The sequence below is a fragment of the Schistocerca serialis genome, chromosome 11 (assembly GCF_023864345.2).
Source record: "Schistocerca serialis cubense isolate TAMUIC-IGC-003099 chromosome 11, iqSchSeri2.2, whole genome shotgun sequence".
In the NCBI taxonomy this organism is placed as follows: domain Eukaryota; kingdom Metazoa; phylum Arthropoda; class Insecta; order Orthoptera; family Acrididae; genus Schistocerca; species Schistocerca serialis.
This window is the reverse complement of record NC_064648.1, coordinates 158,544,714-158,561,667: the sequence shown is the minus strand read 5'-3', so window position 1 is coordinate 158,561,667 and position 16,954 is coordinate 158,544,714. Positions and strand designations below refer to the sequence as shown.

The following is a 16,954-nucleotide window of genomic DNA, read 5'->3' as shown; positions in this document are numbered from 1 at the left end:
TTGAAATCTGATGAATATGTGACTAAATATCTGTGGAGATTTTTCACACAGTGCTTCCTTATAGATCACTGTGCCGTGTCCAAAAAGTCTCAGGGTATATTCGTAGTGTCTGCAGAGTCATACAACCTTAACAGGAAGGGACCCAACACACATCCCAGGGGTACACTCAAAGCTACTTCTTCATCTGTTAATGACTCTCCATCAAACAAAACAGGCTGTGTCCTCTCTATCAAAAAGTCCTCTGTCCAGACACAAATTTCAGTTTACCCCATATGATCGCACTTCTGACAATAAGTGTGAGTGTCGCACTGTGTCAAATGCTTTTCGTTAATCGAGAAATACTACATCTACCTGGCTGTCTTGATCCTGAGCTTTCATTTTGTCATGTGAGAGCTGTGCAAGTTGGGATTCATATGATCAGTATCCATGCTGATTGCCATTGAAAAAGTGATTCTGTTTGTCAAACCTTATGTTAGAGCTCAGAATATGTCCTAAAATTCAACATTATATCGATGTCAAGGGTATTGGGCAGTAGTTTTATGGATCTCTTCTACGAGGTGCATTCAAGTTCTAAGGCCTCCGATTTTTTTTCTCCTGACTGGAAAGAAATAGAAACATGCGCATTGTTTTAAAATGAGGCCGCGTTCATTGTCAATACGTCCCAGAGATGGCAGCACTGTACGGCAGATGGAATTTTACCACCAACGGCGAGAATGAGAACTGTTTTAAATACCTAAAATGGCGACATTTTCCTTACTTGAACAGCGTGCAGTCATTCGTTTTCTGAATTTGCATGGTGTGAAACCAATTGAAATTCATCGACAGTTGAAGGAGACATATGGTGATGGAGTTGTGGATGTGTCGAAAGTGCGTTCATGGGTGCGACAGTTCAATGAAGGCAGAACATCGTGTGACAACAAACCGAAACAACCTCGGGCTCGCACGAGCCGGTCTGACAACATGATCGATAAAGTGGAAAGAATTGTTTTGGGGGATCGCCGAATGACTGTTGAACAGACCGCCTCCAGAGTTGGCATTTCTGTGGGTTCTGTGCACACAATCCTGCAGGACGACCTGAAAATGCGAAAAGTGTCATCCAGGTGTGTGCCACGAATGCTGACGGACGACCACACGGCTGCCCGTGTGGCATGTTGCCGAGCGATGTTGACGCGCAGTGACAGCATGAACGGGACTTTCTTTTCGTCGGTTGTGACAATGGATGGGACATGGATGCCATTTTTCAATCCAGAAACAAAGCGTCAGTCAGCTCAATGGAAGCACACAGATTCACTGCCACCAAAAAAATTTGGGTAACCGCCAGTGCTGAAAAAATGATGGTGTCCATGTTCTGGGACAGCGAGGGTGTAATCCTTACCCATTGCGTTCCAAAGGGCACTACGGTAACAGGTGCATCCTACGAAAATGTTTTGAAGAACAAATTCCTTCCTGCACTGCAACAAAAATGTCCAGGAAGGGCTGCGCGTGTGCTGTTTCATCGAGACAACGCACCCGCACATCGAGCTAACGTTACGCAACAGTTTCTTCATGATAACAACTTTGAAGTGATTCCTCATGCTCCCTACTCACCTGACCTGGCTCCTAGTGACTTTTGGCTTTTTCCAACAATGAAAGACACTCTCTGTGGCCGCATATTCACCAGTCGTGCTGCTATTGCCTCAGTGATTTTCCAGTGGTCAAAACAGACTCCTAAAGAAGCCTTTGCCGCTGCCATGGAATCATGACGTCAGCGTTGTGAAAAATGTGTACGTCTGCAGGGCGATTACGTCGAGAAGTAACGCCAGTTTCATCGATTTCGGGTGAGTAGTTAATTAGAAAAAAAATCGGAGGCCTTAGAACTTGAATGCACCTCGTACTACCCTTCTAGTAAATGGGTGTGATCTGGGGTTTCATCCAGCTGGGGCATGGTTTTTTGTTTGAGGGATACACAGTAAATTAGAGTTGTCTATTTATAAACAACTTTTTCAACCTGAGAGACTGTTGTTGTATTTCCGTGTGTGACTAACCGATGGAGGTAAAAATGAAAAAGAAGTAAGTTCTTAGTATTTACCGTAATAACACAGCTCTAAATCAGTTACCCAAGTTGTACTGTCTAGTTTTTAGTAAATACTGTTTTGTTTGAAGAGACGTTTTGACAAATTGTGATTTTATCCTTTGACCAGCATACCGCCTACGACGGGATGATCAGCATAGCGGCCATGTACTACGTATACACTGCTATGAAGGACACGAAAGGCGTGTGGCCCCTGGAGAATGACTTTGTGTCCTTCCGGAGGAACCTGAGGGCACCGCGGGAACTGACATTTGACCTGGACAAAGCACTCCGCACGGAGATCATCCGAGTACACGAGGAGCTGGAGCCAAATGTGAGTACTGCCCAGATGTAACCAAGGCATGTGCATGTTCTCCTTAGCATGCTGTCACTTGTGCAAATAAGGACATGCTAAAGTGCGCGTCATTTATGACGGCGGCCAAGTTTAGGTTCGTTCTGCGCGTCTGACGTCACAAAACACAGTCAGCCAATAAACAGAGAACGATGTTGCCAGAGCTCAACTGCAGGGACGAGTGTCTTCAGTTTTAGAAATGTTCAGTCGTAAATAAAGTAATAGAACAAAAGCAATGTCTTGATAGCAGACTTTCTTTTATAGGAAGTTTGGAAAAAGCATACTTTATACCAGTTGCTTCATATTCTATTAATTAATTAAACCAAACAAGCAATAAGCCTCCTAATTCAGGTGATAGCAAGGAAAGCTGTTTGTATCATTCTCACGAACCACTTTTTCGCAATAAAGAACAGCGGTAATTGTTTATTTCCTATAGTACTTCGACTAAACGTGAGTAATTCATCGACATACCAACAGTGTTTGTCAGTATTTTGCATGATATTTTAGAGTCCTCCACAAGTACTATCAGATGATGAGCATTAGTGTAGTGGTTAAGGTGTTTGGCTGCCAAGCGAAAGGTTCTGAGATCAAACCACCTTCGGAATTCAATATTTTCTTTATTTAAAAACAATATCGAATTGTCTTACTTCATGAATTTTATTCGTTTGAATGAAATTTTTTGAAATTTCTAATGCTTTGTCGCTTCATTATAACCATAATAGGTTTTTGGTTTTTCTAATTTTGTCCTCCAATATTTCTATCCACAGCAATTAAAAACAATGAAAAGGCACACATACAATATTCATGTTATCTGTTTTGTTTGTATATCTTCTCTTCCGCAGTCGCTGTTTTACTATTCATATTGAGATATATTATTTTGCGACAGTATTAAAAGTATTATTTAGAGCATAATTTGAAATATATTCCTCTTCTGCAACTGTAATAAGTGTCTTATTTTGACCAGACGTGTTTTTCTCTTTTGAAGCATCTTCAGTGGACAGTATTTTGTCTCCTCCATTGCCAAGTAACCTTTCGTAGTTTTGTGCTGCGGTAACACAATATTCAACGTTCGTGTTGGCTGATCAGTGTTTTAGCAAATAAATGCTGTTTGTGTGTGGCACACACAAAAATTATATTTGACATAGCTCAGAGCACTTCACTGATACACAGTATATTCAAGTCCTAATGTTTTTGTAAGTCCATAGTTTTGTTTAATCTATTTTGTCTACTTCCTTTTGATTGATTGAAGTGCTTTAAAATAAAGCCAAACGCGCCCGGTGTAAATAAAACTTTTATTACAGTCCCGAAAGATCGAATATTTCTCAATATACATACGATACCTATCTGGTACTTAAATTAAATGAGATATTGTTATACAGTAAATTTTATATGAAATTTAGGTATCTTGTCCACATTTAATTCTCAACGTTGTGGTAACTAAAATCGACCATACGGAAAGTATACGCTATGGACTTTTACGTCTGCAAACTCTTCAAAATTTTGTGCAATGGTTTACTACATTTAATGCTGCACAATTACTGCGTAGAACATCGAAACAAAATTAAGTCATTTATGGGGGAAGGTATCAGTCAAGAAGATATGTAAAAATCAAATTTTTGGGCCAAATAGTTTTTGTGAAATCGAATGATAAGTGTGTCAAAGCAGTCGGAACACCATGTGTCTGCTCCTCTTAGCGCGTGCGTCGTTAGCAACTGGCAACACAACAATCTCCCGCCTCTGGGCGGGTATGCGCGAGCCGCCAAGATAAAAGAATTGAACTATAGCTGTAAAGTAGCACCCTTCCCATCCACTGCAATACTTCAATACTTGTAATGGGCAACCTAAAACTGTAGTTCAGATGTATCTTAATCGTGGTGCATGCAACAGTTGCCTGTCGCACATGAAGGTAAATGTCCCTGTAAATAAAGAGTTTCCATTCGATTTGTTCAGTCAGCCACTGCAAGAGAGCACCTTAGTTATTACTGACTTAACTGAAGATAATATTATAGAAATGGAAGAGGACATAGATAAAGACGATATGGGAGATATGATACTGCAAGAAGAATCTGACAGAGCATTGAAAGATGTAAGTTGAAAAACAGTCCCAGGGGTAGACTATATTCCATCAGAACTACAGACAGCCTTGGGAGAGCCAGCCATGATGAAACTCTTCCATCTGGTGTGCAAGATGTATAAGAAGGTGAACTACTTTCAGACGTGAAGAAGAATGTAATTATTCCAATTTCAAAGAAAGCGCATGCTGATAGGTGTGAATATTACTGAACTACGAGTTTAAGTTTAATAAGTCACGGTTACAAGATAATAACATGAATTCTTTACAGAAGAATGGAAAAACTGGTAGAAACTAACCTCGGGGAAGATCAGTTCCGACCCTGCAGTAATGTAGGAACATGTGAGGCAGTACTGGCACTACGACTTATCTCAGAAAATTGGTTAAGGAAAGGCAAGCCTACATTTATAGTATTTGTAGACTTAGAGAAAGCTTGTAACAATATTGATATTAATACTTTCTTTGAAAATCTGAAGGTAGCAGAGCTAAAGTACAGGGAGCAAAAGGCTATTTACAATTCGTACAGAAACCAGATGGCAGTTATAAGAGTTGAGGGGCATGAAAGGGAAGCAGCTGTTGGGAAGGGAGTGAGACAGGGTTGTAGCCTTTCCCCGATGTTATTCAATCTGTACATTGAACAAGCAGTACAGGAAACCTGGAGTACAAATTAAAGTTAAGGTAGAAGAAGTAAGAACTTTCAGGTTTGTCAACAACACTGTAATTCTGTCAGAGACAGCGAAAGACTTAGAAGAGCAGTTAAATAGAATGGACAGTGTCTTGAAAGGAGGAGGTAAGATGAACATCAGCAAAAGCAAAACAAGAGCAATGGAATGTAGTAGAATTAAATCAAATAATGCGGAGGGAATTAGATTAGGAAACAATGAGTTATGCCATCTGGGCAGCGAAATAACTGATGATGGCCAAAGCGAAGTGGATATAAAATCTAGACTGGCAATATCAAGAAAAGCATTTCTGAAGAATAGAAACTTGTTAACATCAAATAGAGATTTAAGTGTTAGGAAGTCTTTTCTGGAAGTATTTGTATGGAGCGTAGCCATGTATGGTAGTGACATATGGACGATAAATAGTTTAGACAAGAAGATAATAGGACCTTTTAAAATGTGGTGCTATGGAAGAATGTTGAAGGTTAAATGAATAGATCACGGAACTAATGAGGAAGTACTATATAGAATTGGGAAAAAATGATATTGTGGCACAACTTGGCTAGAAGAGGGGATCGGTTGCTAGGACATGTTCTGAAACATCAATGCGTGGAGCAGCGGGGGGAATAATTGTTAAATGTTCCTATTATTTATTTAATGCTGTTGTTTGCCGTTCTCAACACTGCCTCTCTAACCACAACATTGGCAACCAGAAAGTGATTAGCAAAATGTGAAGCCTGTAATTAGAATTCCTAGTGCCCACTTCATCTGAGAAATACATTTATAGCTACAGCTTATAGCTCTGAGGAATTAGGAGATTGTCTGGGATTCATAATCAAAAACCATTCTCTCTAAAATGTTCACTATATTCTGAAAATCACAGACCAAAAAGAATACACATAATCCAACTACCAGAGCAGTTCAGAGTCTAATGCGCTGATGCAACTATAACTGTTCAAATTAAATGTTTAAGTGAATGCCCGCCATAATTTGATGATAATGTTCATCAAACGCCATTCTAAATAATGGTGAAATGTCTGTCCTGAGGTGGCACGTGAAAATACGACATACGCAAACTAAAGATAGATCATTAGCGTCATTCCAAAATTAACACTTCCTGATTTCTGCTTTACTACAGGGGTCTCTACTATTTAATCGTTGCCCTTTTTCACACTACTGTCAGGAGACACTAGTTCGGATTTCACTTTAACATTACTATTTTCATGCATATTTACACTTGAACCGTTGTCTGGATTTAAAGTTCCTTCAACAGACATAGGTCCTGATTTAGGTTTAACTTCTGGTTCTTTTTGCGGTTCCATTGCTGATAGTCTTTTAGTGCAGGTTAGTAAAAGTTTTAACAGCTTTTCACTAACTTAGTTCCTTCTGCACGACGTATGGTGTTGCTGGAGCGGTGTACCAGGATTACTGATGTGACGAGGCACGTTGAATTGCAGATGGCACATCGACAACTGCTGTGTTGTGGGCGTAGCCTGCAACAGCAGACGCGGCTCCGGTCGCTCCGACGGATGACTGCGGTGCGGTGAGACTGACTTCTCACGATGCCAGCAGTGCAGCTAGACTCAGCGCCAGCTCTGTCAATCCAGATGCATTGTTAATCCAATTGCGTCGTCCACATGCTCACATATCACTGTCTATCACTGTTCCATTGCTCAGTTGCATGTTGCATTTCACTTCCGAATCTGAATATTTAAAAATCACTTTCAAATGGATCACTAATTTAGTACTGGAGGGAAATGTGTGGGGTAAAAATTGTGGAAGGAGACCAAGAGATGAATACAATAAGCAGATTCAGAAGGATGTAGGTAGCTGTAGTCATTCGGAGATGAAGAGGATTGCACAGGATAGTGTAGCTTTGAGAGCTGCATCAAACCAGTCTTTGGTCTGAAGACCACAACAACAACAACAACAACAACAATAATTGGAGATGCCAGTACAATGAATGCAGGTCATATAGCATCTGTGGTATTCCACACACTGGTCAGTACACATGTTATTTTTGCAAGGGCAGCAAGTTTTCCGTGTTAAGCAGCATTTTTCTATTCGTTCTTCGGTACACATTTTGGACACTTTTTGTACATAATGTCTCAATACTTTAGTGTCAAACAGTTCAACAACAGTGGGATTAATTACGCTTTTTCAAGAATGTGGATCATTTTGATGGGCGCTAAACTGGTCAAGGGGGGGGAACTTGATACTGCTCGTCTTCAAAAAGTTTGAGGAAACTATCTGTGCAATCTCAGATTTTATACATTTGTACTCAGAAAGCAGTGCAGAAGTCAAAATTTCATGCATAGCACACTCATAATGTGCAGGAATTGAAGCTAGAAATATGCATATACTCGAAAGTGTTTCTTCATGATTAAGTTCTAGCTTATGTCATGGAATGAGTGTAATTCAGCCATTTCTACATTTATTTCATGATAACTCATGTCTCGTGGTAATTTGCTAATGCATTGGGTGCGAAAATATAACAACATTTTTGTTATTTGAATAGAAAATAATTAAAACAAACATTATCCTTATGACACATCTACTGTCTGCTTTCTCATTGCCTGGAGCACTAGTGTGACTCCAGTTCTCAGCCGGTAACAAATTTCACACCAGAGCGTGTTGTGACTATATGTAGAAGATTTATTCAAAAAAATTCTTGGACATTTGTAGTTTCGCACAAATGGTGTGTCTGAGAGAAATTTGGTTGGCGTACCTGCACACTCCTCTGTTTAATGTGTAACTGCTGGAAGTTTCATTGTTATATGTCTGTTAGTTATTGTTCAGTACTGTATTGAGTACAACATTGTGTTGCACAGTTTGCGAATTTTAATATGGCAGAATTAGAGGAGCAATGCGTCTGCATTATATTTTTCATGAAACTCAAGAAAACCTCTACAGAGACACACCAAATGATGCAGGAAGCCTATGGTGACGAGTGCTTAAGCCATACTCGGGGTTACGGATGGTTCACACAATTTAAAAATGGCCAGATGCAAGCTAAAGATGACCATCATTCAGAATCATCTTCAACATCTACTGATGATGGTCATGTCACAATCATCACCAAATAGTGGGTGCCAATTGAAGACTGACTGTCTGAGGGAGTTGGATCGTGTCTTGAAATCCTGATACAGCACTTTGGAGAGCATCGTGTTGCTGCCAAGTTGGTCCCGCAGCTCACGAGTCGAGACCAGAAAGACCTTCACCTCGTAATCTGTGAAGAGCTGTCGGATCACGGAAATAAAAACGACATGTTCCTTAAGAAAATCATAACTGGTGATGACATATGGCTCTATGGTTACAATGTTGAGACCGAGGTCCGATCTTCACAGTAGGTCAGAAAAAGTTGCCCGAGCCCAAAAAAAGCTCATCAGATCATGTCAAATGTCAAAACCGTGCAGACAGTTTTCATTGACTTTGAAGGATTAGTTCAGCACTTATTCGTGCCACGGGGACAAACTGTTAATCGATGGTACCGTCAGGACGCGCTGCGATGCTTGCGAGAAAATGTGGAAATGGAACGGCCTGAAATGAATGGAACGGCCTGAAATGTGGAAAGACAATTCGTGGCTCTTGCATCACGATAACGCACCTGCACGTCCATTCCTGTTGGTGAGTGACTACTGCACAAAAAATAAAATCACTGTTTTGCCTCATCCTCTGTACTCTCCAGACCTGACCCCTGCGGGCTTTGTTTTATTTCCGAAGTTGAAAATTCCATCGAGAGGATGAAGATTTGCAACAATAGGTGAAATAAAAGAAAATTTTCAAGAAGGCGCTTCACATAATTCAGAAAGAGACGTACCGAGACCGCTTCCAGAAGTGGACACAGCATTGGTGACGGTGTGCAATTGTGTAGGACAGTATTTCAAAGGAGACCGTGCACAATAAGTAAAAGGCAAGCATCGAAAGATTTTGTGGGCAAAGTTGCGGAACTTTTTGAACACGCTTTGCATTGGATTGTGGACATACTGTGTGTTGCAGATTCTGTCGGTGATTCCCAGCTATGGTGGATGCAGTGACTAGCGTTGTTGTTGTGGTCTTCAGTCCAGAGACTGGTTTGATGCAACTCTCCACGCTACTCTATCCTGTGCAAGCTTCTTCATCTCCCAGTATCTACTGCAGCCTACATCCTTCTGAATCTGCTCAGTGTATTCATCTCTTGGTCTCCCTCTACGATTTTTACCCTCCACGCTGCTCTCCAATACTAAATTGGTGATCCCTCGATGTCTCAGAACAAGTCCTACCAACCGATCCCTTCTTCTTGTCAAGTTGTGCCACATACTCCTCTTCTCCCCAATTCTATTCAATACCTCTACCCATCTAATCTTCAGCATTCTTCTGTAGCATCACATTTCGAAAGCTTCTATTCTCTTCTTGTCCAAACTATTTATCGTCCGTGTTTCACTTCCATACCTAGCTACACTCCATACAAATACTTTCAGAAACGACTTCCTGACACTTAAATCTATGCTCGATGTTAACAAATTTATCTTCTTCAGAAATGCTTTCCTTGCCATTGCTAGTCTACATTTTACATCCTCTCTACTTTGACCATCATCAGTTATCTTGCTTCCCAAATAGCAAAACTCATCCACTACTAATCTAATTCCCTTAACATCACCTGATTTAATTAGAGTACATTCCCCTATACTCATTTTGCTTTTGTTGATGTGCATCTTATATCCTCCTTTCAAGACACTGTCCATTCCGTTCAATTGCTCTTCCAAGTCCTTTGCTGTCTGTGACAGAATTACAATGTCATCGGCGAACCTCAAAGTTTTTACTTCTTCTCCATGGATTTTAATCCCTTCTCCAAATTTTTCTTTTGTTTCCTTTACTGCTTGCTCAATATACAGAGTGAATAACATCGGGGAGAGGCTACAGCCCTGTCTCACTCCCTTCCCAACCACTGCTCCCTTTCATGCCCTTCGACTCTTATAACTGCCATCTGCTTTCTGTACAAATTGTAAATAGCCTTTCGCTCCCTGTATTCTACCCCTGCCACCTTTAGAATTTGAAAGAGAGTATTCCAGTCAACATTTTCAGAAGCTTTCTCTAAGTCTACAAATGCTAGAAATGTAGGTTTGCCTTTCCTTTATCTAGCTTCTAAGATAAGTCGTAAGGTCAGTATTGTCTCACGTGTTCCAACATTTCTGCGGAATCCAAACTGATCTTCGTCGAGGTTGGCTTCTACCAGTTTTTCCATTCGTATGTAAAGATCTTAATAAATTGAGTTATGGACCCCTAACCCCTGTTTAAATCAGAAGCCCCCATCCCTATTTGTTAGGTTTTCTGGCATCTTTATTGTGGCAGACTCCTTAGTTATACAGTTCCAGAAACTTGGAGTTTGCACCACAATACTGGCTTCACCATCTTTAACTCTGTGGCTGTATTCGAGGCAGTGCTCAGCATCAGCTGTTCTGCTAAGTTGTTTTTGTCTTGTATGTCACAGACCTTCCCCATGCGTCTTGTTGACTGATCGAGTAGTTTGCCCCACATAAGACATTCCACGTTTTCATGGAGTGTGGTACTCACCAGGTTTCTGAGGCCTAGATCTGGTTTAACATTACAAGCAACACTCTCTGTCTCTGTTGACAGGAGCAAAATACACCGTACACCAATATTTTCTGTAGGTGTTCGGAATGGAAAGAACAACTTGGCTGAATACCTGGAAGTGCACCATTAAATCAAGTTCCGTAAATTTGTGAGTTTAACTCGTCATTCTTCGGCAGGTTCCCATTTGAGCACTGACTGGTAATTGTGTGCTTATGTTCTGTAGCACACTGTAAATATCACACTTAATTTATCCTTTTCTTTTCGAATGTGTGCCAGAAATTACGGTATAAGTAATGCCGTATCTTTTTGAATGCAAGCTTGTATGCAATTAAAATGGACAAAGCACGTTTTGTAGTGTCTGCCACTAGTGGTCTCGTGGTGGTCTTCTCGCTTCCCGAGCACGGGGTTCCAGGTTCGATTCCCGACAGGATTAGGGATTTTCACCTGCCCCAAGATGATGTGTTGTTGTTGTTGTCTTCATCATCATTAATCATCATTATTCATCCACATTATGGTCAGAGGAAAGCAGTGGCAAACCACCTCCATTAGGACATTGTCTAGTACGATGGTGCAGGTCTCCCACATCGTTACAATACGCTCTGTCAAGAAGCATGGGACTTCATTTCCATTCCATGTTTTGTAGTGCTCTCTCTCCATAATAACCATAAACCAGTGTCATTTGCAGAAATGATGGTCAGCAGCACTACGATCAACTCAGAGAGGTTTCCAGTTGTCTGTTTTTGACTGTGCTTGCTCTGATGTGATTTCACTGTGGTGCTACATTGCCTACAGCACCAGGTCAATACTTTTCCCTAAATGTGTGTGCAAAGTATTGTGCAAGCAACATGGTGAACTCTGTAGATTATTTGCTAAAGAGGCCCTTTCCCGGCACATCTTTTGAGGAGAAAGTGAGAGTTAAACAGTTAGCCTTGCGGTCAAATGCACTGGCCGGTAATTCATCGGCTGGGGTTGGAATCCCGCTGCTACTATCATACACTCCTGGAAATGGAAAAAAGAACACATTGACACCGGTGTGTCAGACCCACCATACTTGCTCCGGACACTGCGAGAGGGCTGTACAAGCAATGATCACACGCACGGCACAGCGGACACACCAGGAACCGCGGTGTTGGCTGTCGAATGGCGCTAGCTGCGCAGCATTTGTGCACCGCCGCCGTCAGTGTCAGCCAGTTTGCCGTGGCATACGGAGCTCCATCGCAGTCTTTAACACTGGTAGCATGCCGCGACAGCGTGGACGTGAACCGTATGTGCAGTTGACGGACTTTGAGCGAGGGCGTATAGTGGGCATGCGGGAGGCCGGGTGGACGTACCGCCGAATTGCTCAACAGGTGGGGCGTGAGGTCTCCACAGTACATCGATGTTGTCGCCAGTGGTCGGCGGAAGGTGCACGTGCCCGTCGACCTGGGACCGGACCGCAGCGACGCACGGATGCACGCCAAGACTGTAGGATCCTACGCAGTGCCGTAGGGGACCGCACCGCCACTTCCCAGCAAATTAGGGACACTGTTGCTCCTGGGGTATCGGCGAGGACCATTCGCAACAGTCTCCATGAAGCTGGGCTACGGTCCCGCACACCGTTAGGCCGTCTTCCGCTCACGCCCCAACATCGTGCAGCCCACCTCCAGTGGTGTCGCGACAGGCGTGAATGGAGGGACGAATGGAGACGTGTCATCTTCAGCAATGAGTCGCTTCTGCCTTGGTGCCAATGATGGTCGTATGCGTGTTTGGCGCCGTGCAGATGAGCGCCACAATCAGGACTGCATATGACCGAGGCACACAGGGCCAACACCCGGCATCATGGTGTGGGGAGCGATCTCCTACACTGGCCGTACACCACTGGTGATCGTCGAGGGGACACTGAATAGTGCACGGTACATCCAAACCGTCATCGAACCCATCGTTCTACCATTCCTAGACCGGCAAGGGAACTTGCTGTTCCAACAGGACAATGCACGTCCGCATGTATCCCGTGCCACCCCACGTGCTCTAGAAGGTGTAAGTCAACTACCCTGGCCAGCAAGATCTCCGGATCTGTCCCCCATTGAGCATGTTTGGGACTGGATGAAGTGTCGTCTCACGCGGTCTGCACGTCCAGCACGAACGCTGGTCCAACTGAGGCGCCAGGTGGAAATGGCATGGCAAGCCGTTCCACAGGACTACATCCAGCATCTCTACGATCGTCTCCATGGGAGAATAGCAGCCTGCATTGCTGCGAAAGGTGGATATACACTGTACTAGTGCCGACATTGTGCATGCTCTGTTGCCTGTGTCTATGTGCCTGTGGTTCTGTCAGTGTGATCATGGGATGTATCTGACCCCAGGAATGTGTCAATAAAGTTTCCCCTTCCTGGGACAATGAATTCACGGTGTTCTTATTTCAATTTCCAGGAGTGTATTTCCACCCCCCCCCCCCCCCCCACCCCCCCACACCATTTTGTTTTATTCCTCATGATGTGGGACTATTAATTACAAAATTTAAATAGATTTAAACACTTCAGTTTATTTACACAAGATTAAAATATTCAGTTTAGTTATTATTACTTCTGTTGTAAGTCAAAAGGCTATAACTGGTGGTAAAAAAGCCAGTTTATATGAGAAAATTTAGTATAAAAGTGTATGAAAAGAGCTGGAGTGCGATGTCCACAGTGCTCTTTTTTTGCTTTCCATGCTTGTTATTTGGTAACAGTGGTGCATGGGGGACACGGTGAGTGAAAGAGCGAAGACACATTAATGCATGATTAAAAAACATGGTGAAAACTTAAAAATATAAATAATGAAATGATAATTAAATGGACACCCTAGCTGCAAACAGACGTTGATGTACTTCATTGGGGACATGTTGAAAATGTGTGCCCTGACCGGGACTCGAACCCGGGATCTCCTGCTTACATGGCAGACGCCCTATCCATCTGAGCCACCGAGGGCACAGAGGATAGTGCTCCTGCAGGGACTTACCCAAGATTTGTTTTTACCAGTTTTTCTTTTCTCCCCCAAAGAATTCACATTGGTATTTAACAATCATAACTTATTAAACTATTAATTTTCATACCTGTCAGTGACAGCTTTCTTTTGAACTGGAATTATTACATTGTTCTTGAAGTCTGAGAGTACTTTGCCTCCTCTTCCACCAGGTGGAAGAGTTCTGTTATGGTTGGCTCTCCCAATGCTGTCAGTGGTTCTGACGGAATATCATCTACTCCTGAGACCTTGTTTCAACTCAGATCTTTCACAGCTCTGTCAAATTCTTCTCGCAGTATCATATCTCCCATCTCATCTTCATCTGTGTCCACTTCCCTTTCTATAATGTTGCCTTCAAGTTCGTCTCCCTTGTACAGACCCTCTATCCTTCCACCTTTCAGCTTTCCCGTTTGTGCTTAGGACTGGTTTTCCATCTGAACTCTTGAGATTCATGCAGATGCTTCTCTTTTTCCCAAAGGCCTCTTTAATTTTCCTTTAGGCTGTATCTATCTTTCCCCTGGCAAAATTTGCTTCTAATTGTTTACATTTGTCCTCTAGCCATTTCTGATTAGCCATCTCCCACTTCCTGTTAATCTCATTTTTTAAACCTTTGTATTCCCTTTCACCTACATCATTTGTTGCATTTTTACATTTTCTCCTTTCATAAATTAAATTCAATATCTCTTGTATTACCCAAAGATTTCTACTAAGCCTTGTATTTTTACCTATTTCTTTCTGCTTCCTTCAGTATTTCATCTCTTAAAGCTCCCTGTTTGTCACTACTATATTCCTTTCCCCCACTGTAGTTAACCATTGCTTAATGTTTCCTCTGAAACTCTCAGCAATCTAATTTCCTACCTCTTTCCAACTTCTTCACTTTTGATTTACAGGCTATAAGCAATAAATTGTGTGTGTCTGCCCTTGTAAATGTCTTACAATTTAAAATCAGGTTCCTAAATCTTTGTCACAGCCCCCCCCCCCCCCCCTCCACTGTGACTGTGATGTAACACACGAGACTCACTTAGTTTGGTATACGATATACAGGGTGGTGCATGAAATGTGTTACCATTTTGTTTTTCTCCCCAATTATATTCAATACCTCCTCATCATTAGTTATATCATCTACCCATCTAATCTTCAGCATTCTTCTGTAGCACCACATTTCAAAAGCTTCTACTCTCTTCTTGTCCAAACTATTTATCGTCCACGTTTCACTTCCATACGTGGCTACACTCCATACAAATACTTTCAGAAATGACTTCCTGACACTTAAATCTATACTCGATGTTAACAAATTTCTCTTCTTCAGAAACGCTTTCCTTGCCATTGCCAGTCTACATTTTATATCCTCACTACTTCGACCATCATCAGTTATTTTGCTCCCCAAATAGCAAAACTCCCTTACTACTTTAAGTGTCTCATTTCCTAATCTAATTCCCTCAGCATCACCCGACTTAATTCGACTACATTCCATTATCCTCGTTTTGCTTCCATTGATGTTCATCTTGATCCCTCCTTTCAAGACACTGTCCATTCTGTTCAGCTGCTCTTCCAAGTCCTTTGCTGTCTCTGACAGAATTACAATGTCATCGGCGAACCTCAAAGTTTTTATTTCTTCTCAATGGATTTTAATACCTACTCCGAATTTTTCTTTTGTTTCCTTTACTGCTTGCTCGATATACAGATTGAATAACATCGGGGAGAGGCTACAACCCTGTCTTACTCCCTTCCCAACCACTGCTTCCCTTTCATGTCCCTCGATTCTTATAACTGCCATCTGGTTTCTGTACAAATTGTAAATAGCCTTTCACTCCGTGTATTTTACCCCTGCCACCTTTAGAATTTGAAAGAGAGTATTCCAGTCAACATTGTCAAAAGCTTTCTCTAAGTCTACAAATGCTAGAAATGTAGGTTTGCCTTTCCTTATTCTTTCTTCTAAGATAAGTCGTAAGGTCAGTATTGCCTCACGTGTTCCAGTATTTCTACGGAATTCAAACTGGTCTACCCCGACATCGGCTTCTGCCAGTTTTTCCATTTGTCTGTAAAGAATTTTCATTAGTATTTTGCAGCCATGACTTATTAAACTGATAGTTCCGTAATTTTCACATCTGTCAACACCTGCTTTCTTTGGGATTGGAATTATTATATTCTTCTTGAAGTCACCTAATTCCCATAAATTCCAGGCGGCAGGGGGGGGGGGGGGGGGGATGTGCTCTGATGCCACATTCAATCACAGCCCAGGTGTGTTCGATCGGGTTCACACCTGGCAAGTTAGCGGGGCTAGCACATCAATTCAGCCTTGCCACTGTGTTCCTCAAACCACTCCGTCACGCACCTGACCTTTTGACACCTGACCTTTTGACACGGTGCATTATCTTATCGAAAAATGCCACTGCTGTCGGGAAACGTGATTGCTGTGTAGAGGTGTGTGTGATCTGCGAGCAGTGTAAAATACCCCCTGGCCATCACGGTTTTTTGCACACGTTCCAGTGGACCTACGGATGCCTGTGTGAATGTTCCCTGGAGCATAATGGAGCTGCGGCCAGCTCGTCTCTGTTCCACAGTACCAGTGTCGGAGCTTTCTCCCTGTAAGCCGACATATTCGTGCCCTCTCGTCGGCACGATGAAGAAGGTATCGGGATTTGTCAGACTGTGCAATGCTCTGCTACTGCACCGATGTCCAGTGCCAATGCTCGTGTGCCCATTTCAATCATAGTTAAAACGGTGCCGTTGGAGGAACATCCGCAACTGAGAATGAGATTTTCACTCTGCAGCAGAGTGTGCGCTGATATGAAACTTCCTGGCAGGTTAAAACTGTGTGCCCGACCGAGACTCGAACTCGGGACCTTGCCCGCGAAAGGCAGTTTTAATCTGCCAGGAAGTTTCATATCAGCACACACTCCTCTGCAGAGTGAAAATCTCATTCTGGAAACATCTCCCAGGCTGTGGCTAACCCATGTCTCCGCAATATTCTTTCTTTCAGGAGTGCTAGTTCTGCATGGTCCGCAGGAGAGCTTCTGTAAGGTTTGGAAGGTATGAGACGAGGTACTGGCAGAAGTAAAGCTGTGAGGACGGTGTGTGAGTGGTGCTTGGGTAGCTCAGTTGGTAGACCAGTTGCCCACGAAAGGCAAAGGTCCCGAGTTTGAGTCTTGGTCCGGCACACAGTTTTAATCTGCCAGGAAGTTTCATCCGCAACTGATCATTATACCAGAGGTTGAAAATACTGCTTCAGTTGTAAAGTTCTTTTATTATCACACGACCAGTTT

At 42.5% G+C, this 16,954-nt stretch overlaps 2 protein-coding genes and 1 non-coding gene across 5 annotated transcripts in view; 1 reads left to right on the top strand and 2 right to left on the bottom strand.

Annotated features, from left to right (window-relative positions):
* LOC126426799 (uncharacterized) overlaps nt 1-16,954 on the bottom strand; it is a 388,288-nt gene that overhangs the window by 269,846 nt on the left and 101,488 nt on the right. The gene's annotated exons all lie outside the window — the stretch shown is intronic.
* The window catches only part of LOC126426797 (peroxisomal carnitine O-octanoyltransferase), a 243,936-nt gene that overhangs the window by 138,253 nt on the left and 88,729 nt on the right, over nt 1-16,954 (top strand). For all 3 annotated transcript variants that reach the window (XM_050088798.1, XM_050088796.1, XM_050088797.1), the window contains exon 8: nt 2,181-2,384. In XM_050088798.1, the coding sequence (XP_049944755.1) occupies nt 2,181-2,384 (204 nt within the window). The remainder of the gene's footprint in view (nt 1-2,180; nt 2,385-16,954) is intronic.
* Trnat-ugu (transfer RNA threonine (anticodon UGU)) lies at nt 13,581-13,655 on the bottom strand. Its single transcript has one exon. It is a non-coding gene; the product is annotated as a tRNA-Thr (tRNA).